This window comes from Megachile rotundata, chromosome 3 (assembly GCF_050947335.1).
Source record: "Megachile rotundata isolate GNS110a chromosome 3, iyMegRotu1, whole genome shotgun sequence".
NCBI classification, from domain to species: domain Eukaryota; kingdom Metazoa; phylum Arthropoda; class Insecta; order Hymenoptera; family Megachilidae; genus Megachile; species Megachile rotundata.
The window spans coordinates 8,469,557-8,497,224 of record NC_134985.1 but is presented as its reverse complement, the minus strand read 5'-3'; the positions used below and the strand labels follow the sequence as shown (position 1 = coordinate 8,497,224).

General features: G+C 33.1%; 1 protein-coding gene across 6 annotated transcripts in view; it reads right to left on the bottom strand.

Annotated features, from left to right (window-relative positions):
* Nucleotides 1–27,668, bottom strand: part of p130CAS (Serine_rich_CAS and FAT-like_CAS_C domain-containing protein p130CAS) — a 162,369-nt gene that overhangs the window by 124,082 nt on the left and 10,619 nt on the right. For 2 of the 6 annotated variants that reach the window (XM_076530122.1, XM_076530123.1), the window contains exons 1-2: nucleotides 3,362–3,486; nucleotides 1,306–1,380 (exon numbers count right to left, since the gene is read on the bottom strand). The exons of 2 other annotated variants lie outside the window; for them this stretch is intronic. In XM_076530122.1, the coding sequence (XP_076386237.1) occupies nucleotides 1,306–1,355 (50 nt within the window). In that variant the 5' untranslated portion in view covers nucleotides 1,356–1,380; nucleotides 3,362–3,486. Of the gene's footprint in view, nucleotides 1–1,305; nucleotides 1,381–3,361; nucleotides 3,487–27,668 lie in introns of those variants that run through there. 2 more of the 6 variants (XM_012288249.2, XM_012288250.2) reach the window with 1 other exon arrangement.

The window sequence follows — 27,668 nt, the reverse complement described above, 5'->3', positions numbered from 1 at the left end:
AAAAAGGACAACGAACGATAGAAACGCCGAATGTAAACGAAGACGTCCGAACGCCGAACGTAAACGTCCAATCGAACGAACGCAGATCAACACATCGGTGAAACAATCTTAATGCAACAATAAAACTATTTCTTTCCAATTTTTTTGAAATGAAACTTTTACCAAAATAGTTGTGGCATTTTCCTGATTAAAATAACACCACACGTGATGTAATTCGGAACATTTTTACTTGTAATTCTTAGTATTCAGCTGGATCAAGATTTAATGTAATATTCGCGGTAAACGAACGAGCAATGACACTTCGGATAATTTCGTTTTCGTTCGGCGCTATTCGGAGAATCACGTGATACGACAGTCTTCTATGGTTGGAATTTCTACAGTTGAAAAAAGCGGTACAGATTATACTAAAGTTTCAAAATAACCTTTCGATCTTTCACTTATTATTTGGTGAAAAATGTACGTAGAAATTAAAAACTATATATTATTATATCGATATAAACTTGAATCGCGGTCTATGCCTATAGGTATTGTATTCTAAGACTTAACACTCTTTCTATTTCTGTGTACCCTTTTGTTACGCTTTCGAGTCACCGAGGACCGTCGAGGAAGCCAGTTTATCACGGACGTGTGCGTCGCACAACTTCTTCAGGGTAGCATCGTTTTTCCCTCGACTCGGCTTTTCCACGTGCGGATAACTTTTGTGGATACCCCGCATTATCGTCCTCTCGTCTCCCCCTGTGTCTGTCTGTTTGTTCTTTACGCTGTGCACGCGCGCCGAAAAGGGGTGACGCTCGCGAGACCGGGACGGAGGTAAACATCAAAAGAACGAGAACATGGCATACAGAGGTAACGAAAGAAAAATAAAACGAAAGGATACGAGGGGCTAAACGCGGACCACGGGGTTAAATAGTTTCAGAGGCTGCCTGTGAAAATGCTACGATTGACCCCTCTTGGACCATGACTGTGAAACATGACTCAGGAAATGCTGGAAAACTGCATTTCTTCAACCTTTTTCTGACTAATAATTTCTGACTGATTCTAGAAGCTCTAATGAATTTGAAATCAGAACATTCGTTTGTTAAATTCGATTTTTGTATTACAATTAATATTATATTTTATATTTTTCTTTATTTTAAATATTATGTATTTTAGTATATATTTATTTTATGTTATATATTTTGTATATTTAATATATTAATTTATATATTTTATTTTATATATATTAATAAATACTGTATACTATATTGCAAACATGGTGTTATAAAAATAAAAATACCAAGATATATTATTTTTTTATTGAAATACCTTGCAATGACTGCATATGTCGTTAGTCGGTGTCTCACTTTTAGTTTCATGTGTATTTAAAGCTTTTCCACGTACCTGAAAAAAAATCAGTTTATTAATTATTTCAGCAAGTACTCAGTAGACTACTAAAACTAGCGAAAATTAAATAATTAAATAATGCAGATATTTGCGACAGTAGCGAAGAGAAGGTAGTAATATGGGTCGCTAGTTGAGCTAAATACAGTAATAGCAATGAAAACTTTTGTGAAGTACTTGTAACGCTTAAAATATTATTACAAAACTCCCAGCCATTCTCATTAAAGTTCTGTTGACATAATTAACGTCTGTTGTCAGTGTTTAAAGGAAAAGTTTGTGTACACTCCAGTTCAAGAATGATATCAATTTCCCAATTTTCCAATTGTCCAAGTTCCCAATTTTTCAATTTTCAAACTTTCCAATTTCAAATTTTCCAATTTCCAAATTTCCCAATTATCACATTTTTCAATTTCCAAATTTTCATTTTCCAAGTTTTGCAATTTTCCAATTTCTCATTTTCCAAATTTTCCAATTTCCAAATTTTGTAGTTTTCAAATTTTCCAATTTCCAAATTTTGTAGTTTTCAAATTTTCCAATTCCCAAATTTTCCATATTCCAAGTTTTCCAATTTTCCAATTTCCTAATTTTCCAATTACCAAATGATCAATTCTTCAACCATCAAATTTTTAAACTGCCAAAATTATTTTCTTCCAAATCTCGAAATTTACAAATTTTTTATACTTCCATTTCAAATGATTAAACTATTAAATTATGAAATTCCTAAACTCCTACATTAAAATATCCAAATTTTTATGTCTTTAAAGTTTCAAACTAGCACCTTTGTCTCTTAAATTTTTAAGTCATGAATATCATGGTAGCAAATATTTCAACTAACTTACTAAAAATTATTATAAAATCTTTTGTTCATTTGATAAAACGGGATAATAGATTTTCTGCTTGCGATAATCTTCATACGTTGATTAAAAAGGTGTGGAGATAAGAATAATGATAATGGTACTTCGAATCGCTTATCGTTGAAAGAAATTTGCTTACTCTTATTAAAAATATACGTTATATCAAGACGGTTCCATGTCATGGCGATATCGACCATACTCGTGATCGTTGTTCGTATCGAATTTATAAACCTTTCGTAGTATCGATTCGAGGCTAAATAAATGTTTCTTTTCCGATTATCTAATCTTATCGTCGATATGCGTATCCCGCAACAGTATCAAATTTATTGTAACAGCTTTAACGCTGACTATACTCTGCACATATTAAAAAAGAAACCGAAAGCAAATTTGAAACTCCTTTGCAAAAATTTAGGTCAATTTGTAAAACAGTTTTATATATTGAAATTGAAAATTATGAAGGTTCTAATATATAAAACTGAAATGTTCAAATTAAAAAATTTCCAAATTCGCAAATTTAAAAATATAGAAATATACTATTCGTCACTGGTATGAATCAATTTTTAGTACAAACTGTACTGCCAGAAGTGAATAAAGACAACTGTGCAATATTGTTGAGGCACCAAATAAATCAACTGGCATATTGACTTCACCAACAGTATTTCGAGTGAGTTGAAACATTTTTATGACGCTTGCACATATGATCGCAAACGACCGTTCATCAATTCAAAATAGTCTCTCCATATGTCAGAGTTCGTAAAATTCAAAACCGTTTCAATATTTTTCATCTTCGATACGAACAAATATACGCAAGCTAATTCCTCGTTCGATTCGCTAAATTCTTTTAAATACACGTTTACTGTGAAACAAAACTAATTTGAGCTTTGAGATTTCGAAACTTTTTTGTGATTTGAAACACTCGAAACGTAAATTATAAACTGTATAAAGTTATTTAATAAAGAATCGTTTGAAAGATGCTTCAAGAATATTTCATCGACGATAGAAACGTCCGAACGCCGAACGTAAGCGGAAACGTCCGAAGAGACGAGCGTAAACAAACAGTAATATGTCACAATTCTAATGCAAGAATAAAACTTTTTATTATCGATTTTTGTTATTATGGGACTTACCATCATACTTGAGACATTTTCCTGATTAAAATGAGACCAAACACGACGTAATTCGAAATGTATTTACTTGTAATTTTAAATGTTTAGTTTATATCGACACTTTCTTGTAATAAGATTCGCGGTAAACGAACGAGTAATGACAAGTCGGCAAACTTCGTTGCCCTTCGGTGCTATTCGGATAACCACGTGATACGACAGTCGAAATCGTAGACTATGGCCGATATGTCTGGTTGAAGAAGCGAATATTAACACGATATTGTTAATTGAAAAGTACATATTGACACAATATACTAATCAATATATATACTGTCAATATACTAATTTAACACTAAGGTTAGATAATTTAACACTTTATGTCAAATCGATGTGTTGATTCTTAAAACAAGATCTGCAAAACAAAATACTGCTTCAAGTTTCGTATCAAAATTTTTTGAAGTTTATGATTCGAGTTTCGAGAATTGAAAAATTCGGTTCAAACCCATTCCTACAATTTAAAAAGCAGAGAAAAGTGCGGAGTAGAAGCACGGGAAAAGAGAGAAATTTTCGCGTAACATTTTCGGTCTGATGCTCTAGCAAGTGGATAAAAAAGGCAAAAGAAACTGTTGGCTAGTTGCCTGACCTGCTTGGACAGCGCAGCGTATCGAATCGCGGGACAACTTAAAGGGACGAGAAATTGAAATGTCTCCGAGATAGGGCCACAACGTGGAACCAGGTAATCGTTCGCAGAAAGGAAAAGAAAAAAGGAAGCAAAAAGAATTCAACTGTTTGAGGCTACAAAGAGGCTGCTCTCGTTAAAGCTGAACCAAGCCGTCCATATGTGCCTCGCCCCGTGGCTTTTTTGGGAAGGTGAACTTTCTGATCGTTTTCATCCTTCGGCCGATAAACTGGTTTTAACTCGTTTCAAAGTTCATGGTCGAGAGTGTCCTTTGAAGCACATGGAAAGCTGCGGGCAATCGCGATTACACTCGACGATTTATCTTGCCATCGAAAATGCGGTGTTATTGAAAGTCCCCTCTCTCAAGATCAATTAGTCGATCGAATATTTTGATCTGTCACTATCGGAAAGATCTCGAGCCATACAACTCTGTGGGAAGTTCCTATCTGCTTTTTATTACGCTGATGAAAATTAACTGATATTGTTAACATGTCAAGCTTTTATTAAATTCACAGATTCTCAAACTTTTTAATTTCTAAATTCCAAATGTTAAAATCATAAAATTGCAAATTTTTATGTTATTAAATTAACAATTTTTAAATTTTATCATTTTCAAATTTTTGAACAGCAAATTTCAATTTACAAATTTAATGGAATGTTCAGGTTCCAAAATTCCCCAATTTTTAAATATTATAATTTCCAAATTTGTAAATCAGCAAATTTCATATTTAACTTCATACGCAGCTTAAATGTAAATTTCAAAATTTATCAATTAAAAATTATCAAGATTTCCTCCTAAATTAAATTAAAGCAAATTAAAATTAAATTTAAACTAAATTTTGATTAAAGTAAATTACAAATTAAATTAAATGAGAATTAAAATTAAACTAAATTTGAATTAAAGTAAATTTTAGATTAAATTACATTGAATTAAATTAAAAAAAATATTATTTGAGTACATGTATTATTATCTACTCATTCAATACTCAAAAATGAAAAATTATGTAAGTCCACAAGTTACACAATAATCTTAATCAAACAATATTTTCAGGTGCCCCTTATCTGAGACTGCTTTTATTAGCATGACCGTATACTACCAAAGAACATGGCATGTGAGAAAAATCTGCATCCGGAGGATATTTGTTGAATCACACAACTTAAATGTGTCAAGCTGGGAAAAAAATTGGATCGGTTTTTCAGAGTCAGGATCATCGACCCAAGAACAACAGAAAGGACTACCCGTGGCTAAGATAGAGATATGAGTTATATACGCATACGAAGCGTCCATAATTTATTTTATCCTAACATGGTCCACAAGAGGGATGAGCCGTTGGTTCAGAATCAAAAATAAATTCAATGCTAAGACAGTTCAATTTAAAGTTACTAATAGAATGCGAAATTACTAAAAGGTATATGATATATGAGTATTAAAAAAGTTACAGCTATTTACTGTAATATATTTTTTATTTTTTTCAGGTTGGAAATTTGAATATTTGGATTGTTGGATATTTAAGCATTTAAGAAGTAAACATTTTTAGATAAATGGATATTAAGAAAAAAATTAAAAATGTACTTTAGACAACGACAAAGTTTGTGAATATTTATGTATGTAAATTTGTAAGTTGGTACTTCTGCATCTTGGTTGGAAAGTTTAATATTTTCAAATTCCTCAGACATTATATTTGCTAATATTTAGTAAGACTTTAGTGGTAACGAAACGTCAAATACTTGTATTAAATACAATATAATTTATATTAAGAAATAATAACATTGCAATAATAGTACATATTCTATCAGTTAACAAAATATGGAATTTCTTTGAACATAACTTAGGTAGCCATTTTTGCATAGCCCTGTAAGTCTCAACAATACTTGCAAACTATTTAATTTACTTTTAAATACACATTTATGTTAAAAGATAATAACATTGCAATGAAAGTAATTATACACTCAGTTAATAAAATATGGAATTTCTTTGAACATAACTTAGGTAGCCACTTTTGCATAGCCCTGTAAGTCTCAACAATACTTGCAAACTATTTAATTTACTTTTAAATACACATTTATGTTAAAAGATAATAACATTGCAATGAAAGTAACTATACTCCCAGTTAATAAAATATGGAATTTCTTTGAACATAACTTAGGTAGCCACTTTTACATAGCCGTGTAAGTCTCAACAATACTTGCAAACTATTTAATTTACTTTTAAATACACATTTATGTTAAAAGATAATAACATTGCAATGAAAGTAATTATACACTCAGTTAATAAAATATGGAATTTCTTTGAACATAACTTAGGTAGCCACTTTTACATAGCCGTGTAAGTCTCAACAATACTTGCAAACTATTCAATTTACTTTTAAGTACAGGTTTATGTTATAAAATGATAACCTTGCAAAAGTACCTATCTCTTAGTAAACAAAATTAATATTTCTTTGAATATAACTTAGGCAGCCACTTTCGTATAATCCTGTAGCAATGCTCGCAAACACCTACCTGCCCAGATAAGGTCCCCAGCGACCAACATAATCGAACATTACAACACGCCCATTTTACCATAAAAATGATATCCAAAGAAAAAGAAGAGGTCAATACTTGGTATCAATTTCAGAATCCAGAAATTCAACTATCCCCGCATAGCAGATAAGGCATATCCCGTCCGCATTACCTGAAGCGACATTTATGCATAATAATCACGAGACTTCACGACATTGCGTGTAAACGTTCTATTTATATGCGCCACTAATTCGCAGCAAACATCGGCGAAGTATTCACGAGAGAAGCAGGAGGAGAACACGAACAGAGAGGAGAGATAAAATGATGGCAGACCAACGGAGGTAGCAAAGCGAAGAGAAATGAAAAAGTAGGACCGCCTACGGCAGGTAGAGGTGCACCTGCTCCATATACGCAGGGTGCATCATCTTCCAAATGTAATCTCTACCTTTTTGAGCTGACCGTGTGAACCAGATTGCATCTACACCTGATATTAAACTTATCAACTTATCTTGCACTCTAGACCTTAACGCTGGATTTACGGAACCCAAGATGGATTTTAGATTTATTTTAAATTATGACAATTATTAAGATTTTTTGTCACAATCTCATCAAGATATAAGCTACTTTACGTGTTGTACAATATTTATTCGTAGAATTTAGTTTCAGTTTAGATTAGTTATGAAATGTACATCCGGGGTTAAGGAGGTTCAGCATTAATTTGAATGTTACGATGCACTAACATTTATTGATTAACTTATTTAACACTAGTTATTGATCTAATTGTGCGTGTAAATTTATATTAACAATAGTTATTAAAATAATTATACTGGATGTACATATGGTATTTTTTATTAGAGTTAGCACTGAATATTGGCCTGCAATGTACACTTACTTTGAAATTAATGAAGTTAAAAAATAGACAAACGATAAAACATAAATTAATATTAATTCTTGATCTTGAAAGGATTATTTCAAGAAAAAATAAGAAGTAAGATGGTTATTTGACTTGTTTAATAGTTTTATTGTTAATACTAGGATTAAGTTGTTTTTTTTTTAACAACAAGTTTACAAGTTCTTTTACAAATTTTTATCTGCAAGGTCTGAAATATGAAAACCATATAAAATGTATGAAATAAGACATTTTCAAGTACACTTTGAAAATATCGGAAACGTGATGTGCATAAACATGGAGTATACGGAAATACGAACAGAGGACAAGAAAAATAAAGCATAACTCATTGTCAAGCAGTGAGTGGAATTTCGCTTTTATGAATAAAACAAAATATGAAAGCGACCAGTGGGGTTGATGCGACGTGCAACTCTGAATAAAAAAATGGAAGCGCTGTTTACAAGGTAAAAAAAATATTATAATATAAATTATGAGAAAGATGGAAATTATGTGTATGTTAACGTTTAAAATTTGAGTAAATATATATTTATTTTTAAATTATATTTCTATATATTTTTTCTTGTATTTTGCCATGATAGTTCATGAAAATGGACAAGAATAAGTATAACAAATTAACAAATTAGTAGAATAAATTAGTAGGACAAATTTTATGTTTCAAGAACGTAAACTTTCACACTTACAACCTTCATACTTATTTAAAATAAATAATTTTTAATAAAATACATTTAAAAATGAAAGAAAAACAGAAACTAATCGCCAGATCAATGTACAAAAAATAGAAAGATATTTCTATTTAATAAAACGAATAAAAATAAATAAAACATACTGGTATTAAGATATCTTTAGATCCAAGTTTAAAGGGATAAGATAAACGCGAAAGAAAAAGTCTCTTGCAACATTGAAATTTTCAATCAGTTTGCAAACAATATCGATATCTAATCGACCTCATTCGATATAAAATAATTTTTACCGTCAGCAGCAACTCGTCAAATAACTCTGTCGCATCGATGAAATTTTATCTAACATCGATTGATTAAATATTTGATTGTAATTGAAATTGACTGTATAGTCGAAGGTAACTGTTGTGTCGTGCAAAAACATATTGCGAAAAGTGTCGTAAAAATCGAGGAATTCGGTATCGCAGGAATAAAATTAAAATCGCCGTTTTATGAAGGTGGAGATCAGGTACGGGCGTCCTTCGAGATCCTTTTTAAGGATCGCTGACGCACCCTGTATTCTCTGACAAGTCCCGAACACCTTGAAATGGTAGTGTGTCAGCGAAGGGTACAGTCGAAAGCAAATCTGGCTTCTTCACGAAAAAATATCTGGCAACCAAAGAATAGAAGAAGTCTACTACTAGGGACGTTTATTTTAAGGACTTTTCGAGATTCTATAATTTCGAAATGTGAAAATCTACAAAGAGGACCTAAGAATTTTCGAATCTATTCTATTAAAGTTTCGATTTCGAGTTCGAACTTAGAATTGAAGAGCAAAATTTCAATTCAAAGACTTTTGCATCCAGGATTGTTTGGTCTAGGTTTACCATAGGTTTTACAATATCGTGATTTGGGAATTTAGAAATACAAGAACAGTAAAGTTTGACAATTTTCATATTTGAAAATGTAAGAATTCGAAGTTTCGAAAGTTTAGAAATTTCAAAAAAAAAGAAAATTTGATGAATTAAAAATTTGTCAGATTTAGAGATGCACCGTCATCTAAAAGAAGCCTATGCTGCACTCGAGTGTACACAGAAATGCTCGCGTGCACAAGGAATCTTGAAGACCGTGGGAACATCGCCAGGGATTACGTGGTATCCTATGTCCCCGATCTTCTAACTTACGATATCCCCTAGCTCTCAAACCTATATATCGCCTATATGACTTGTTTTGACTTCAATATATTAACTGTTACGTAACCTACATTTCCTTCAAATAAAAATACATATTCGTGATAATATAAAGCAATAGGGTGGCTTTTAGATATACACGATGTCTCACAACTAGAGGTCCCTAAAATGGGGAGTAGCTGACGTGATTCTGAATAAAATTTCCCTTTGCAAAAATGGGGTTTGAAGCTTCGTTTTTGAATTATTAAGGAAAAACGCGGACCAATCAGAGAACGAGGATCATTACGCGTTGGACTACTACACGTCGAATATCCACGTGTTGGATTACTACGCGTTGGAAATCCACATGCTGGATTACGACACGTTAGATTACCACGCATAAGATTCCTACGCTTTGAATTTCCACGCGTTGCATTATTACGCGTTGGATTACTACGCGTAGAATATGCACGCGCTAGATTAGTACGCGTCGGATATCCACACGCTATATTAGTACGCGTTGGATTACTACGCATTAGATTATTACGCGTAGGATTACCACGCGTTGCATTACCACGCGTTGCATTACCACACGTTGTATTACTACGCGTAGAATATGTACGCGCTAGATTACTACGCGTTGGATATCCACACGCTGTATTAGTACGCGTTGGATTACCACGCATTAGATTACTACGCGTAGAATTACCACGCGTTGCATTACCACGCGTTGCATTACTACGCGTTGGACTACCACGCGTAGAATATGCACGCGCTAGATTACTACGCGTTGGATATCCACACGCTGTATTAGTACGCGTTGGATTACTACGCATTAGATTATTACGCGTAGGATTACCACGCGTTGCATTACCACACGTTGCATTACTACGCGTAGAATATGTACGCGCTAGATTACTACGCGTTGGATATCCACACGCTGTATTAGTACGCGTTGGATTACCACGCATTAGATTACTACGCGTAGGATTACCACGCGTTGCATTACCACGCGTTGCATTACTACGCGTTGGACTACCACGCGTAGAATATGCACGCGCTAGATTACTACGCGTTGGATATCCACACGCTGTATTAGTACGCGTTGGATTACTACGCATTAGATTATTACGCGTAGGATTACCACGCGTTGCATTACCACACGTTGCATTACTACGCGTAGAATATGTACGCGCTAGATTACTACGCGTTGGATATCCACACGCTGTATTAGTACGCGTTGGATTACCACGCATTAGATTACTACGCGTAGGATTACCACGCGTTGCATTACCACGCGTTGCATTACTACGCGTTGGACTACCACGCGTAGAATATGCACGCGCTAGATTACTACGCGTTGGATATCCACACGCTGTATTAGTACGCGTTGGATTACTACGCATTAGATTACTACGCGTAGGATTACCACGCGTTGCATTACCACACGTTGCATTACTACGCGTTGGATTACCACGCGTTATCTGAAGCTGCCGTTCTCGCGTCTGCGCATGCGTAATCCTCGCGCTCTGATTGGTCCGCGGTTTCCCTTAATAATTCAAAAACGAAGCTTCACACCCCATTTTTGCAAAGGGAAATCTTATTCAGGATCACGTCAGCTACCCTCCAGTTCAAGGACCTACAGTGAGACATCCAGAGCTCAATATTTTCCTTCGACTTTATCATGAACGCATTCAAAGAAAAAATAATTGCAAAGTTCCATGATTGGATAATAAAAACCTGTGCTAAATTTGATTAACTTCGAAAATGCTATCGTCAAAAACGAAATCTGATGAAATCGGAGCCCGCAATTCGCTTAAATCTGATTAAATGGGAGAACCAACCGCTTCACGCAAAACCGATGAAACCAAGGTTTGATAAAACTTTTTACAACTTCAGAAATGTCTTTACGACACTTCGGATCGTTCTCAATTTTCATGACATTTCTACTGTTCGATTCTTGGCAAGCGAGCCAACGCTATTCCAAATTCTTCTCGATGAAACTGCATAATCTTGGACGCGTCGATATGGTGGGCAATAACACGAACTTTTGTTATCGGGGACGTCCAGGGATCTACGTTTCCGAAGCACGTCGCACGGAGTGTATAGTATAACTCGCGAAAATAGTCGAATATCGTTTGAAACGTATATCCCACTTTTTAGATTGGAATACTCGAATACTTGTCTCTTTTATTGGATTACTGCAAAATGACTAATTTTGGAAATGAAAGAGATTTGGTGATAAGGAGAGACAGACTTAGTGATAAGGATAAATTATGTAGACTATTATTATTTAAGTAATAGAGGAAGTTTGATGTTGTAAATTTGTACATTTGCTATAATGGTTACACGTGAAGTTTCTGCATTTCTTTTGTAATAGATGTCACAAAAATGATAAATGTCATGAACGTTGCAAATGCACAAAATTTATAAATGTCACAAATAATACAAATATCACTAAGTAATGTCATTAAAGTTACAAATATCACAAATGTCAGTAATGTTACAAATATTACAAGTGTCATTAATGCCACAAATATCACAAGTGTCATTAATGTCACATATAGCATAAATGTCATTAATGTCATGAATGATATGCATGTCACAAATACCACAAATATCACAAATGTCATGAATCTTACAAACGCCATAAATGTCATGAATTTATAAATGTTAGAAATGTCACAGATATCATAAATGTCACAAATGTCATACATGTCACACACGTTATAAAAATCACAAATGTAATAAAATTCATAAAATTCATAAAATTCATAAAATTCATAAAATTCATAAAATTCATAAAATTCATAAAATTCATAAAATTCATAAAATTCATAAAATTCATAAAATTCATAAAATTCATAAAATTCATAAAATTCATAAAATTCATAAAATTCATAAAATTCATAAAATTCATAAAATTCATCAAATTCATCAAATTCATCAAATTCATCAAATTCATCAAATTCATCAAATTCATCAAATTCATCAAATTCATCAAATTCATCAAATTCATCAAATTCATCAAATTCATCAAATTCATCAAATTCATCAAATATCATAAATACAAACCTTCTAAATTTAAAAATAAAAAATTGAAAACTTATTTTCATACATGATTTTACAATTTATGTGAAGTCACGTTACAAGACACATGTACCCATCCACACTCCCGCTCGTTCCACAGCTTCAACTTCGAAATCGAGCTAGTTTCATGTCGATTCACAACTATCGAGAGAAACTTTCCTCGATCCCGAGAAACTTTAAGAAAAGAAGATACAAGAGCCTGGATGAAGAAGAACACGAAAGCATCTCGAGAAATCGAGATCGAAATTGAGCAACAAAGACAGAAGATCGTTCTGGCAACGGTATATCGTGGACCGGAAGTTCTGTCCAAATATTTTATATGAAGGCGACACGGGTGGCACAATGGACAGGTCAGTGGCCTTCCTTTAAGAAGATTCTGTCGCAGGATGTTCTCACAAAGGAAACAACCTCCTTTTGTCAAACCAGAAACGGGGATTCACGGTTAACTTTCTTTACGGAATAACGCCCATTTTCTTGGATTATTGTTTGCGATGCTGGCGAACTCATGCGTACAACGATAAGCTGGATAGTATTTGACTGTACGTGAATCAATATTCAAGATTCGAATATGAAATATATTGTAGGAATAGAGTTTTAATAACTATCCTTTTATTAGGAGAACATAACAATTAAACTCACAATAAGAACAAATTAACGTATTAAACTATTAAACGTAGTAAAATCGTGAAACGTAGAATCTTATAATTTGTATTTCGCGGCGTTTTATTATGTCAAGACCGTTCAACTTCCGTTTCTAAACTGACAGACTAACATTACTTTTTCAAGACGCTAGCAACCACTTTCGCACAACATTTCACACCGTTCCTTTCAATAATCATCATTCACACTTGCAGTCATACACACAATTTCACAGTGGTTGCCAAACTATATACACATTCTACATCAAACCAGACATAAATATACTTCACTCCACAATATTTCTGCATTTGTACTTGTGATACCATACGTTTCAAAGTGAAAAGAAATATTCAGAAATTTAGAAATTTAGAAATCTGGAATATTAACCCTTTGCGCTCGAACTGTTTGCAAACAGCAACTTTAAAATTTAATTAAAAAATTAAATGAATTCTCTTGAGGTTATTATTTCTACTAATAATTTCCACTATTGTTTGTTTCTCTATATTTATACATCACACGTGTCATATTATAGAATCAGTTAAAAAATGCTTATTTCAAATTATTGTATTAAGTAAAATGGTGACTGAGATTCACCCCTTGAGCGCAAAGGGTTAAAATATTAAAAAGCTAAAATTTAAAAATTTTATAAAGTTAACATTATTAAAATTTATAAAAAACTGAAACCTCTCGTGAAAATTGCTCTACCAAGAAATTCATTTTGAAGTTGGTATAACAAAGAACGGGTAGAAATTGACCCCCTATCGACTGTCGCCGAAGTTTTATGATCGGTCGTTTAAGGATTAATGAAGCTTATTGCTCTAAAAACTTGTAAGCGGTAGGGGTTATAGTTTATCGATAATCCCGATGGCCGAAGAATAAAGCTTGATGAAAAATACACAAAGTATCAAAAGAAAGCAAAAACTGGTAAGAGCACAAATGCTGCTTTACAAAAGTTACACGAAGAAGAGAAAGTTATACGTTCCTGGAATAATTAATTACCTTCAAATATTACTACGCGTTGGATATCCACATGCTGGATTACGACGCGTTGGATTACCACACGTTGCATTACCACGCGTTGAATTACGACGCGTTGCATTACCACACGTTGGATTACCACACGTTGCATTATTACGCGTTGAATATCCACGCTCTGGATTACTACGCGTTGGATTACCACGCGTTGAATTACCACGCGTTGCATTACCACACGTTGGATTACCACACGTTGCATTATTACGCGTTGAATATCCACGCTTTGGATTACTACGCGTTGGATTACCACGCGTTGCATTACCACACGTTGCATTATTACGCGTTGAATATCCACGCTCTGGATTACTACGCGTTGGATTACCACACGTTGCATTACCACGCGTTGAATTACGACGCGTTGCATTACCACACGTTGGATTACCACACGTTGCATTATTACGCGTTGAATATCCACGCTTTGGATTACTACGCGTTGGATTACCACACGTTGCATTACCACGCGTTGCATTACCACACGTTGCATTACCACACGTTGCATTACTACGCGTTGAATATCCACGCTCTGGATTACTACGCGTTGGATATCCACGCGTTGGATTACCACGCGTTACATTACCACACGTTGGATTACTACGCGTAAAATATGCAGGCGCTGGATTACTACGCGTTGGATATCCACACGCTGTATTAGTACGCGTTGGATTACTACGCATAGTAACCGATTATACTTCAGCAAATTTATAAACAAGAAACTTCATAATCTAAAAATCATTCTAAAGAGCCAACTCTTGAAAATAGAACAGAAAAATAACCTAAAACAGAATTTGAATAACCTAATCTAACCTAACCATTTCCCAATGCTCCACATCAAATGATTAACCGTTTCATCTCATTATCCTGTAACGAAGATGAAAACGAGTGCCATGCAGTATCCATGCAACGATAAACCTATAAAATTCAAAATAAAAACCTTTAACTACGCAGTGAGACTGTCTGTCAACAGCGGTACGCGATCAATATATCCTTCGTCGATGACAGATAATGTATCTTTCAGTGTCGGTAATCGTTCGTTTCACGCGTTTCATGTGACACGGCTTAAAGTTTCCGTTGGACACAAATGAATAAGGGGTTCTTATCGATAATGGTGCAATAAAATTGATAGATGCAGCTATAGACCCTTTTCCGTTCGCTACATCTTTTATACCTTGCTCTGATATCCTCTTCCCAACGAAGAAATATCGCTTTCCTGCTTTACTGGCTCAGTCAACGTAACACACATTATTTTTCGATATTTTATATCCATGACTTAATAGTTCGAGGCATCTCGTTTTATAACTATGCGATACGACTTTGTTGTCGGTGTTTTGTTTGTAGGTTAGGTGCTTGATAAAACGTAACCGTAAATGTGAAAAAGATTTATTAAATGAACCGAGAAGAGCTGTTAAGTAATAAAAGGATTTTGTTAACACATTTAAAATAGCACGAAATTAACAAAACTAAGTTTTTCGCAGTTGCGTAATGTCTACACAAAAACTCTAAAACTTTACAAATATATATGTATATGTTAAAGAATTACAAAACTGACATATGTTATACGTAAGTTAACCGTATAATCGTGACAAGATGGTAAAAATATAAAAGACAAAGAAAAAAATACGATAATTGTGATATTCTATTATCTTCTAAAATAATCATTCAACGTAGGTCATTTCGAAAGTCATAAACACGATATCTATTTTCTAAGAATCTCATCTATCGTTACTCACTCCCACTCGAAATTAGTATCTAATGCTATATGTCACATTTATCTCCATTTCTTTCAAGTTATATTTCAATTATTTAATTTTTAATTTTACACTTATCTCTACAAACACGCGTCCAAATTTCAAAATTTTACAACCAAAATTTCAGAAATTTCAAAACCTCAAATTTCCAATCTTTCAAATCCTCAAATCACTAATTTAACAAATCCCCAAATTCCCAAATGTTCAAATCCCTAATTTCCCAAATTTCAACACCTCAAAGTTCCAAATCTTGAAATCTTCAATTTTCACAATTTTTACAAATAAAAATATAGATCCAGGTACTATGGTACTTCCATTTCTTATAATACCATAAATACATACAATAAAACAATTTTTAACCTCTTCCCGTGGCATTTATTTAACAGATGCATCAGTCAAGACTAACTATTGATATAACATTAAAACGAACAAAGAAAATTAAAATTTTGTAACTATTTTATATTCAGGGATCCTTGATAATGCAACTTATAGCTGGACCTAAATTTCAAGTTGAAGAGTATTCAAAATGTGAATAAGGTTTGTCACATTTGAGCTGTAAGTACGTCACAGGTCAGACTCGTCAAAGTACGGGAAGAGGTTAAGAGAAATTAAAGAAATTTAGTAATGTCTGACAAAGATCATATTTAATATACACTTGCTTAATATGAGAAAAAGTATCAATTTATAGCAAAATATATTTGCAACTAGTTCTATTACTTAAGGGTGTCAATACCTTTACAATCTTAAAAAATTACAAAATTTTTTTTTCTATAAAATATTAGTGTAACATCTTAAAAATATTGTCTCAAAATTTTAAAGTGAAATACGAAGCCCTTTTGAAGTTATGGCCGATCAGCGCCGCGGGTATACACGCGTTCATTGCGGAGGACTGAAACTTTAAACGCGTTTTTCTCAAAACTACGTTCTTAAAATTGGCAAGGCTGATAACTCAAAAACTAGTTTATCAATCGCGTTCAAATTTTTTGCACATATCCATGACAATACTGTCTAACATATGAACCTAAATGTATGAAACAAATTGAACATTAGAGTCCTTTTTATTGCAAAACATTGCAAAAATTTTCAATAAAATTCAAAGTTTTTCTTTAAAAACGCGCTATTTCTTCAATTTTACATATTTTGCACATTTCTGAGGTTCATCTACTAACTGTGAATGTTAGTTTTCGAAACGTTGTCTGCAAACTTGCTTCAGACCAATCTATCTAAAGCTAGAACCCACGCCGATTCACGAGACGCGCCAAAACACTTCCAGAAAGGATTGTCATAATTCTGCCATTTTTAAATATTTTGCAAAACAGAAAATATTCTGTAATTGGCAATAGTTATAATAAATTATACCTGAAATTTCGAAAATGCAAATCATAATCGAAGCGTTACGACAAACAAAGATTTAAACTCGAATTATGAGGCACAATCACGAGTCAAGACTCGTGAAAAAATATTCTGCATTTTGGAGTACAAGAAATTGCTTATCGTCGACGAGCCGTGTACAGAATATCACAGCTGTAATAACAGGAACCCGAACGAATTACCAGAATCGTGAAGTATACGTGACTGTATTCGAGTTTCATTCACGATCACGTAAAATTCGCGTCACAGCTTTATTCTCTTTTTTTTTCTTGTTTCTTTGTGACTGCGCTGATGTCCGTTGGTGCATCGTTAATTCGTTCATCCGCACTCGACGATATTACCGCTCGTCGAATGACAAAGGGAAGAGTAATGGTGATTACGATGATGATAGCTGTTACGTAACTTTTATGAGATTCTCGGTAATTACCGCGATATCCATTTTTAATCCGACACGGTTGCTTTGTTGTGTGAGCAAAGGATTCTGGTTAATTGTGATTAATGACGCATTACGCGGAGAACAAAGATACTGATGTTAAGATTTTTGAAAGATTAACTGGGATAAGGTGCTCGAACGAGCGATAATTAATTATCTAGGTTTACGCGTCATTTTGAATTTCTTGGGGAAAATTACAAAAACCGTTCGCATTCAGAAGTTCTGAATTTTTGAAATTTTGTAATTTTGTAATTTTTGAATTTTTGAATTTTTGTAATTTTGTAGTTTTATAATTTTGTAATTTTGTAATTTGGAAATTTGGAAATTTCGTAATTTGGAAATTTGGAAATTTTGTAATTTTGTAATTTTGTAATTTGGAAATTTGGAAATTTGGAAATTTTGTAATTTGTAATTTTGTAATTTTGGAAATTTGGAATTTTGGAAATTTGGAATTTTGGAAATTTGGAATTTTGGAAATGTGGAAATTTTGTAATTTGGAAATTTGGAAATTTGGAAGTTTGGAAATTTTGTAATTTGGAAATTTGGAAATTTTGTAGTTTGGAAATTTGGAAATTTGGAAATTTTGTAGTTTGGAAATTTGGAAATTTGGAAATTTTGTAATTTGGAAATTTGGAAATTTTGTAATTTTGTAATTTTGTAATTTTGTAATTTTGTAATTTTGTAATTTTGTAATTTTGTAATTTTGTAATTTTGTAATTTTGTAATTTGGAAATTTGGAATTTTGGAAGTTTAGAAATTTGGAAATTTGGAAATTTGGAAATTTTGTAATTTGGAAATTTGGAAATTTGGAAATTTTGTAATTTGGAAATTTGAAAATTTGGAAATTTTGTAATTTGGAAATTTGGAAATTTGGAAATTTGGAAATTTGGAAATTTTGTAATTTGGAAATTTGGAAATTTGGAAATTTTGTAATTTGGAAATTTGAAAATTTGGAAATTTTGTAATTTGGAAATTTGGAAATTTTATAATTTGGAAATTTGGAAATTTTGTAATTTTGAAATTTGGAAATTTGGAAATTGTGTAATTTTGCAATTTTGTAATTTTGTAATTTTGTAATTTTGTAATTTTGTAATTTTGTAATTTTGTAATTTTGTAATTTGGAAATTTGGAATTTTGGAAGTTTAGAAATTTGGAAATTTGGAAATTTGGAAATTTTGTAATTTGGAAATTTGGAAATTTGGAAATTTGGAAATTTGGAAATTTTGTAATTTGGAAATTTGGAAATTTTGTAATTTGGAAATTTGGAAATTTGGAAATTTGGAAATTTGGGAATTTGGAAATTTTGTAATTTGGAAATTTGGAAATTTGGAAATTTTGTAATTTGGAAATTTGAAAATTTGGAAATTTTGTAATTTGGAAATTTGAAAATTTGGAAATTTTGTAATTTGGAAATTTGGAAATTTGGAAATTTGGAAATTTGGAAATTTGGAAATTTTGTAATTTGGAAATTTGGAAATTTGGAAATTTGGAAATTTGGAAATTTGGAAATTTGGAAATTGTGTAATTTTGCAATTTTGTAATTTTGAAATTGTGTAATATTGAAATTTTGAAATTTTGAAATTGTGTAATATTGAAATATTATGCACATAATTATTAGATAATAATAAAACTAAAAATTCATTCATATTTAAAATTATAAAATTTAACAAAAGACAAAAATTGCACAGTATATTGTTTCATCATATTCATAACACAACACACGAAATATTATATTAATTAAACAAAACATTAATAAAACTGCATACATAATATTTCGTTCCTCTTGCCTCACAGTCATTCATGTTTTTTAATGACACAATATCAAAGGAAATAACTGAACGCTCTTATTGAATCACACATATGTAAACAGAACGATATAAATCAATAAACGCTCGAGTTTCATTGTGATTCGCTATTAATTGGAATGTTTATTCACTTTTCCAATTCTCTTTCAACGTGTTCAATATCGATCAAACCACACAATGACTCTTTGCGTCACAATACATCTGCACGCAAGCAAAAATATATGCACTGGTGCTTGTGTATGGATTGTTTGAAATTTCACTCTGGGAACGGTTTTTATTTTCGCAATAATTTACGTTAAACGTATAAATATTGCGTGAGGTTCACATTTTTCGATTTATCGCATTTATGTTGCGAAATTGTTATTAAAACCGTTGAAGAAATAATACGCGAAAAAATTGGGTGAAATATGATTTAAAATGATTGATTGTTAGAAATTGCTAAATGTAAATGAGCAGCTCACAAAGTGGATAAGTGTGTTTGTCAATTCTGCCACTTATCTGTCGACGAGGGAGCGAGTAACCATGTTGAATTACTTTAAACTTTAAATATAATTATAGATAAGGAAAACAAGGAACGACACGTAAGTTACAAGCTTATATACTTAAAAAGAAAAAAAAATATCTGACAATGAAATTAAATGCATCAATAAGACCAAGATAACTTTTCGTCATTTCATTAAAAATGATATAACAACAATAATGTAACTCGAATAAAAATTACATAAATTATAGACTCCGGTATCCCCTAAATATGAATTATTTCGAAGGAGCCATTAAACATTCTTATATCAGCAGAGTTTAAAATCATCATAATGTTCCAGTTAGAAAATTAATAGCCGAACGTCGCAGTTTCGCAAGATTTACGACCGGTAACCTACGCCAATGCTCGCATCAAGAAGACTATGCTTGCATAAGTATAGATCGTAACTCTGAAAGCACGCAGGAAATTGTCGCAGAGGTTAAGTGTCAATAAATAAAGCGACTCGTCACGAGGCAATCAGGCTAAACTTTATGTTCTATTCTTCTTGATAGCATTTGTCTTTCTAGATGCCGAAATCAATTGAAACGATAAACGTTTGATAACTCCGAGCGGAATTCCTTTCAGCTTCTGAATCGTTGAATATTCGAGTTTCGCATTTTACTGTACTGACTTTTATCCATTGAACGAGGTATATTGAAGTCTATTTTCTTCAAAAGCTTCGAAATATTGAAATTTGCTATGTGGTGTACCTATCTCTACGGATGTGCGTCAATTTCACGCGATCATAATGTAAATAAAATTTTTAGTAAATTAGTTTTACCCAGGCAAAAATTACAACAATAATAAATATGAATGCACCGACAATACCTTATAAACGACGGACTTCGCTAGTTCGGAGTCGCACGCGGCCGACTCAGCCGGTATGCCGGGTTCGGACCCGGAGTCGCAGTACAAATCGCGGTTCGCAGGGTAGAGGGAAATAAAAATATGAATGTAGAATATTGAAGTAATGTACTAAAATATTATCGAATTATAAAAACTTTCTATAAATATCTCATATTTTCAATTCTTACTTTTAGTGTTTAATTATATTCTAAGTGGTTGTTTTTCTTTAATATGTATTCGTTCTTGCGTCAAATTGACGCGTGTTCGTAGAGATAAGTATATAAAAAATGTCCTATTGTTAAATATGCAATAGTCCTTTTTATTGTTCCCTTTGAAATTAATGCATAAGATCTAATATTTTTCCTTGAGCGTTCTTTGGTGTAGTTTATATCTTTCACTATTCCCCATAAAAAAATGAAGAGAAGCGAACAAGTCAAAGATCTGTCCTCTACTTCTAATTTTATTACTAAATTTTGAAACGAAGCGCTCGTAGAGTACAAGCATTCAAATAATCATGTTATTTAAGAGCAATCAATTACGATTACGCTTTCAAGGGACGGGATCATATGATCTGTTGGGGCAGAGTGTTACTACCTGGTGAAGTATAGGGTTACTTGTTCGATCAATCGTCTTTAGAGTATCGTTGCTCGTATTACGTTTCGCAGTATAAACCTGTACTCAAGCATGAGACCTCCAACAATTTCAATTATGCAGTACAGATAAAATTACAGTCTTTGTATCGCACTGATGGACATTCCAACACACCACCGATATTTCAATACCAATAGATACGATACGTATAAATAAATAGATACGTTATGCTTCAGAAAGAAGAAACACAATTTTTTTAAATATGGTAGGATAATTAATTTGTGAACAAGTAATAGAACAATTAGTTGCAAATATAAATAGTTTGCTGTAAATTGCTCCTTTCTCTGTCCCAATAGCAAGTGAATATTTAAACATGATCTTTTTGTCAGACATTGCTAAATTTCTTAATTTCGGTGTTCCAAGATAAGTCTTTTGGTCGACACTGAAAGGTTTGGGTTTACGCTTTACTTTTAAAGTTCAATTCAGAACGACAAACGTTCTGTAAGGAAGTAATATTGAAGTACAATACAAGGTTAAAGGAACATGAGCATTGAATCGAGACACGTGCTTTTATTTTGACTTCAAGTGGGCACCCGCAGAATCGAGTTAATAATTTTCAAGGATCTCGAATTTCCGGCCCGTATGTATACTCGTTCAACATGGACGAGAAATTAATTTCAGCCTGCGTATATTGATAGACTAATATAGATCATTCGTTAATCAAACGTACTTTCTAAACTCTCTCTTGCGTGTTGACACCTACCGCCAGCGTATCGGTTTCTGCGAACACAAAGTTGCGCTTTTTAAACTGATAATATTGGTTTTCTAGTGAAAGTGTAATATTAAATATATTATACGGTATTCAAGAATAGACGTTTCGATAACAGCTTCCACTGACACACTTTGTACTAATTAGAAAAACAGATTGTTATCGCAAACATGGAATATTTACTCTAGAACCAATCGAAAATTACTGGTTTCAGATTTCATATCTTATATTACGTTGTGTTGATACATTATTATATCGCTTTTATCGATATTATATCGTTAGAATGAGTGGTTGTATATTTTAGTTTCTAAATATTCTATGAAAATATAACACAAAATATTATATGAAAAATTTTGCTACTCTTAAATCCCCAAATTCCTATGTACAATTTTTGAAATTCTCTCAAAATTCCTGAAAAGCAACGAATGTGGGTTTTCTACCCTTCATTGCCATATTTTCTATGAAAAAGCTAGATATGCTCTTGACTGTACGTAATATGAAACATGTTTCACGTTGGTTACATGTTTCTCGTTAGTGCAACGTGGTATTATAATTTACAATTTTACAGAGATAATAATGTGGAATAATGAGCCCAATGTATCCACATAGGAATACGTGAGCTCAACATGCGGAGTACGAAAGACTACATCACAGAAACTAAATTTTAAAACTGTAGAATGCATTTGTTCATCTGCTTCTTTTTGTTAAAATAAACATTCATTTCTCATAAAGAAAATAATGTTTGCTGAGTTCCTTTAAAATTATTGTGTTTTCATATTCTATACTGATGTAGTTATATTGTTATTGAGCTATTTATATTTATGATCACATATCCATATTTATATCTTCCAATATAACATAAAAACTATTTAAAGATTACATTAATCTTGCCATGATATAATCATCCCATACTCTTTGGGGCACAGTGGGATTAAAAATGTCCCGCCCTTTTGACGTATTTCACGGCATGGTGGGACATTTTTGGTCCCACCATTTTTAGTCCCTATTGCAAGAAATCTTGCAGTAGCTGCATGTTCATAGGTTTATATTTCGCCTTATTTACGTAAAGCAGTTGGTAATGTTTTCAAATAATGTTACAAATGTATTCATTGTGTTGGCAACATTCAACATGCAATTACCGGCTGAGCAAATGTTATAAACGAAAAGTATATTGCACTCACATTTTCTTCTTAGTTTCATGTTAAAAATCGCAAAGGTAAGTTAATTTCTATAAAAATTAGTTCTTCATAAGCGAGTAACGATTTTTATAATATAAATCAATGGTTAAATTTGTTTGCAAATGATGAAAGTATAGTGGGATTTCATTTGTCCCACCATACAACTTGTGGAGTAATACAAAAAACAATTTTTCTCTATTGTTTATGTTGTATATTCTTAAAAATTTAATTAATTGTTACTATTTTGTTATATTTTTACATAATGTTATACCTTTATTAATAAAAATATACCAATTCTGTTTTATTTAAAACCTGATAAAATTCCTGTGCAACATGGGTCTATTTTTGATCTGAAATCCTGTGCCTCAAAGAGTTAAAGTAGATTAACTTATTACTACAAAAGCAAGTTCCAAAATTTTTGGTATTACCGAAATGACCCCTTAATGCCTTAAATAAAGCATCAAATCAACTGGAAGAAATGCATAATGGAAGTTTTACAGCGCAGAAGTTCGGACAAACGCGGCTCCTCTGAATACATTCAAATACAGGAAAGTTCCTGCTAGAAAGGAAGAATCTTGGCAGAGAATTTTATTAAAACTTTTCTCTGCGTTTCGCAGTTCGCGAAAAAATAAGTTTCGGACGAGTGCGTTTCTTAACTTTGCGGGGGTTGCCGGAAAAGAAGTCGATTTGGACTTTTTTAGAAGGAATTCTGGCAGATAAGATAGAGATAGAACCCGGATGTATATGGAATGTACCAAGCATTTCGCGTATGGAACCTTACTGTGTATGGAATTTATACTTGGGAATTTGTCGAGTTTCATTTTCAAATTCTTGGACTTTCGAGTTTCAAACTGGGTTTTATACATTTCTAAATTGGGGAATTTGTAGTTTCAAGTTTGTTGACGTTGAATTATTGATTTATTCAACGAAATTCGCACATATATGAGGATATGTGGGTATGTGAATATGTGGATATGTGGATCATGTGGATATGTGAATCATGTGGATATGTGGATATGTGATCATACATATAGGGATATCCTCATACATATGAGGATGTGTGGTTATATACCCACATTCACATATTTCTACATTTATTTCAACACCCACATGTAGACATTTTCACATTCCCATACTCTTATACATATGAGGATATGTGGATCATATGGATATATGGATATGTGATCATACATATGTGGATATCCTGAAACATATGAAGATACGTGGGCATATACCCACATTCTCATATTTCTACATTGATTTCAACACCTTGTAGACATTCTCACATTCCTATATCCTCATACATATAAGCATATGTGGATCATATGGATCATATGGATATGTGATCATACATATGTGGATATCCTCAAATATATGAAGATACGTGGGCATATACCCACATTCTCATATTTTTACATTGATTTTAACACCTTGTAGACATTCTCACATTCCCATATCCTCATACATATAAGCATATGTGAATCATATGTATATGTGGTCATACATATGAGGATATCCCCATACATATGAGGATATGTGAGTATACACCCATCTTCCCATATTTCTATATTTGTATATTTCAACATTCACATTGTATTCGCAAGTTTCGTTCCAAACTCCATACTCCATCGAAAAATGAGTTCCACCGACCCCGACCGGAGATACAGACCGAAAGTTCGCTAATTTCGGGAGGGAAAATCGATCCCGTGTTCGCTCACTTTCACGAACCTCCTATTGTCGTGCACGCTCACGTATAATCGCAAAACGGAGCAAGGCGGCCTGACTACTTGTTGCTAACTAAACGGCGAAACATTCGCCGAGAGAGCGAGAACAATCGCGGTGTTATAAAGATTTCTCGCTAGCAATGGCGCAACAAGCTTCTCTGTTCAAGGTGCACGCACGATAGTAACGTTACCTTTGTTCTCTTATCGCCGTGACACGGTAATGCATGCCGGTAATAAATAAAACAAGCTTAAATCGTATCTGCACCGAGAGCTCCTTCATTTTAATTGTACCGCGCCTTTCAGTATACCTCCATGCCCAATTAATCGCGAAATTTCTAATACGATTGCCACAGCTCGGTTCCGCAACCGCTTGTTAATTATTGCTATCTGATATTGATTTATCAGCTTTCTTTCTCTATTCCTTACAAGGGATAAGCCACTTCGGTTTGTGGATTTATAAGCTGATCGGAGATAGGGATACCGGTATGTCTTATCTTCAGCGTGTGAAAACCAATTCGAAGTGAAATACGCGTCTTATATTTTCAAATGTAAGTGTCAGGTGTAAGGAAATTATTGCAAAATGTTCGATGCAATGTTATGGAAAAACCGAGAACAACAGAAGAAAATTTAGAAATTTTAGACCTGTTGAGATTTTAAGGTTACTCATAGATTAAAGTAAATTAAAAAGTTGGTAGGTGAAATAAATTAAGAAAGCAAAGGGATAAATAAAATATTTCTAACTGATGTTTCAAGGTTTATTTTAATTACTGTACATAACGGAATTAAAATAATCGGTCACTAACGAGTGCATTTACCTCAAATGTTTGCGAATTTCCGGATTGTAAATAAAAAAAAAGGAGAAGGGTGCGTTGAAAAGACGTCTACGGTGGTGGAGTATACGGGTTGCTTGCCCCGAGACCGATCGATTCCAGGCTTTTCCAGCTACCCCAACTGGGTCCTTTCTACCCTGGTCAATGTCACGATAGATTAGAAATCCACCCACGTTTCGCTCCAATGCTGCGGAATTACCTTCTCCACAAAATTCTTTGATACGTCTTTTCACTTCTACCAGAAACGAACATCACTAACCACTAATTTTAATTTTCAAAAATTGCCAATCCAACAAAATAAGCTTCGAAGAATAAATAAATCAGCACACCACCCAAATTGTGTTAATTGAAAAATTGTGAAATAAAGAAAGTACAAGAGATCTTCCAAGAACGGCTGAAACAAGCAAATGTTTGAACTTCACAAGGTGCATTCTTGTGTAAGTACACTATGTTTGCATTTGAAGAAAACTTTCAAGTCTGTTTCAAGAAACTTATGACGAATACATCCGACGTAGATTAAACGGAGAAACGTTTTCGAATCAAATCACAACCAGATAGAATTGTAAGTTTCAGCCAATTCTTCAAAACTGGGACGAACTTCTAAGTGGTTCGACAGTTTCCAACTTTAAATCGATGGTTTATGCGAATTTATACGGGACTCGATGAATCGAATACATTTTACATAGAACTTTATGAATATATATCGAGGAAATTTTCTTCAACCGAATAGCGGACTAATTGCTGAGACGCAATTAACCTATTTCGTCAGTTTTTATTCGGTTTCGCTGCCAGCTACGAGCTCTTAATTATGATGATTCAGAAAGAAAATGAAAACGTACTGTGACTCACGTGGGTATTGGACGATGTTTTATGATGTTAATTAGTAAGATTTAGAGGTGATGCTAATTATAATAAGTGATGTTACTCTGGTATGATGTAGGATTTTAACAAAGTACAGAGCAAATATGTTAAACCTTTGCATTTCCACGTCGAGTATGCCTTCACATTACATTTTATTTGGATCTTACAAATAATTCAAATAAATTGGTTTTCTGTTTCTCCGTACACTTAGCTTAGGTTCAACTAGCTTTACCCATAGTAGCAACACCCAAAGAATCATTACATCCTACCTAATATTTTCAATTTATTATCATCCGTATTTGGTTGTCAGAACCCTTAATCTTAGTAGTAGAGTCCTTTATTTGCTGCTTCCTATTCGTGTCGAGGTTGCTTGGTTTTATTACTTGGGTCACTTTTGGGCAATGCCCAGACCGCATATGTCGCTAGGTTTTCCATATCCACCCGAATTTGTGTACCCGATAGAAATTAGAACTGTTTTCCTCAGCCCTGTTCGTAAAAACTGTGCGACCACACCGAGCCTTCATCTTGCGAAATAAGCAATCGGAAAGATAGATACGAAATGGACACGAAGTTGTTCACTTCGGAACATCGGATACATAGACACGTTGTTCGCTTTGGAACATCGGATACATGTAGACACGAAGTCGTTGAACATCGTTAAAAATAATTAGAAACATATCGGTGTTACACTATTATTCAACCTACGGCCACTTAAAAATATTAGGACTTCGATTGAAGTACTGCGGTGTTTAATTATCGCTAAATATTTTCGACGTTGATAAGTAAGAACATATCGGTGTTGTTCAATTATTGAACCTACAGGCCACTTAGAAATATTAGGACATCAAAGTTCTTATCGTATAATCATTGTTAATTATTGCTGCGTACAATCTGAAAGAACGGATTTAAGAATAAATAGCAATTAGACAAGTAGACTTTGTCACAATAACCTCATAAGACAAGGAAAAATGTATTTAA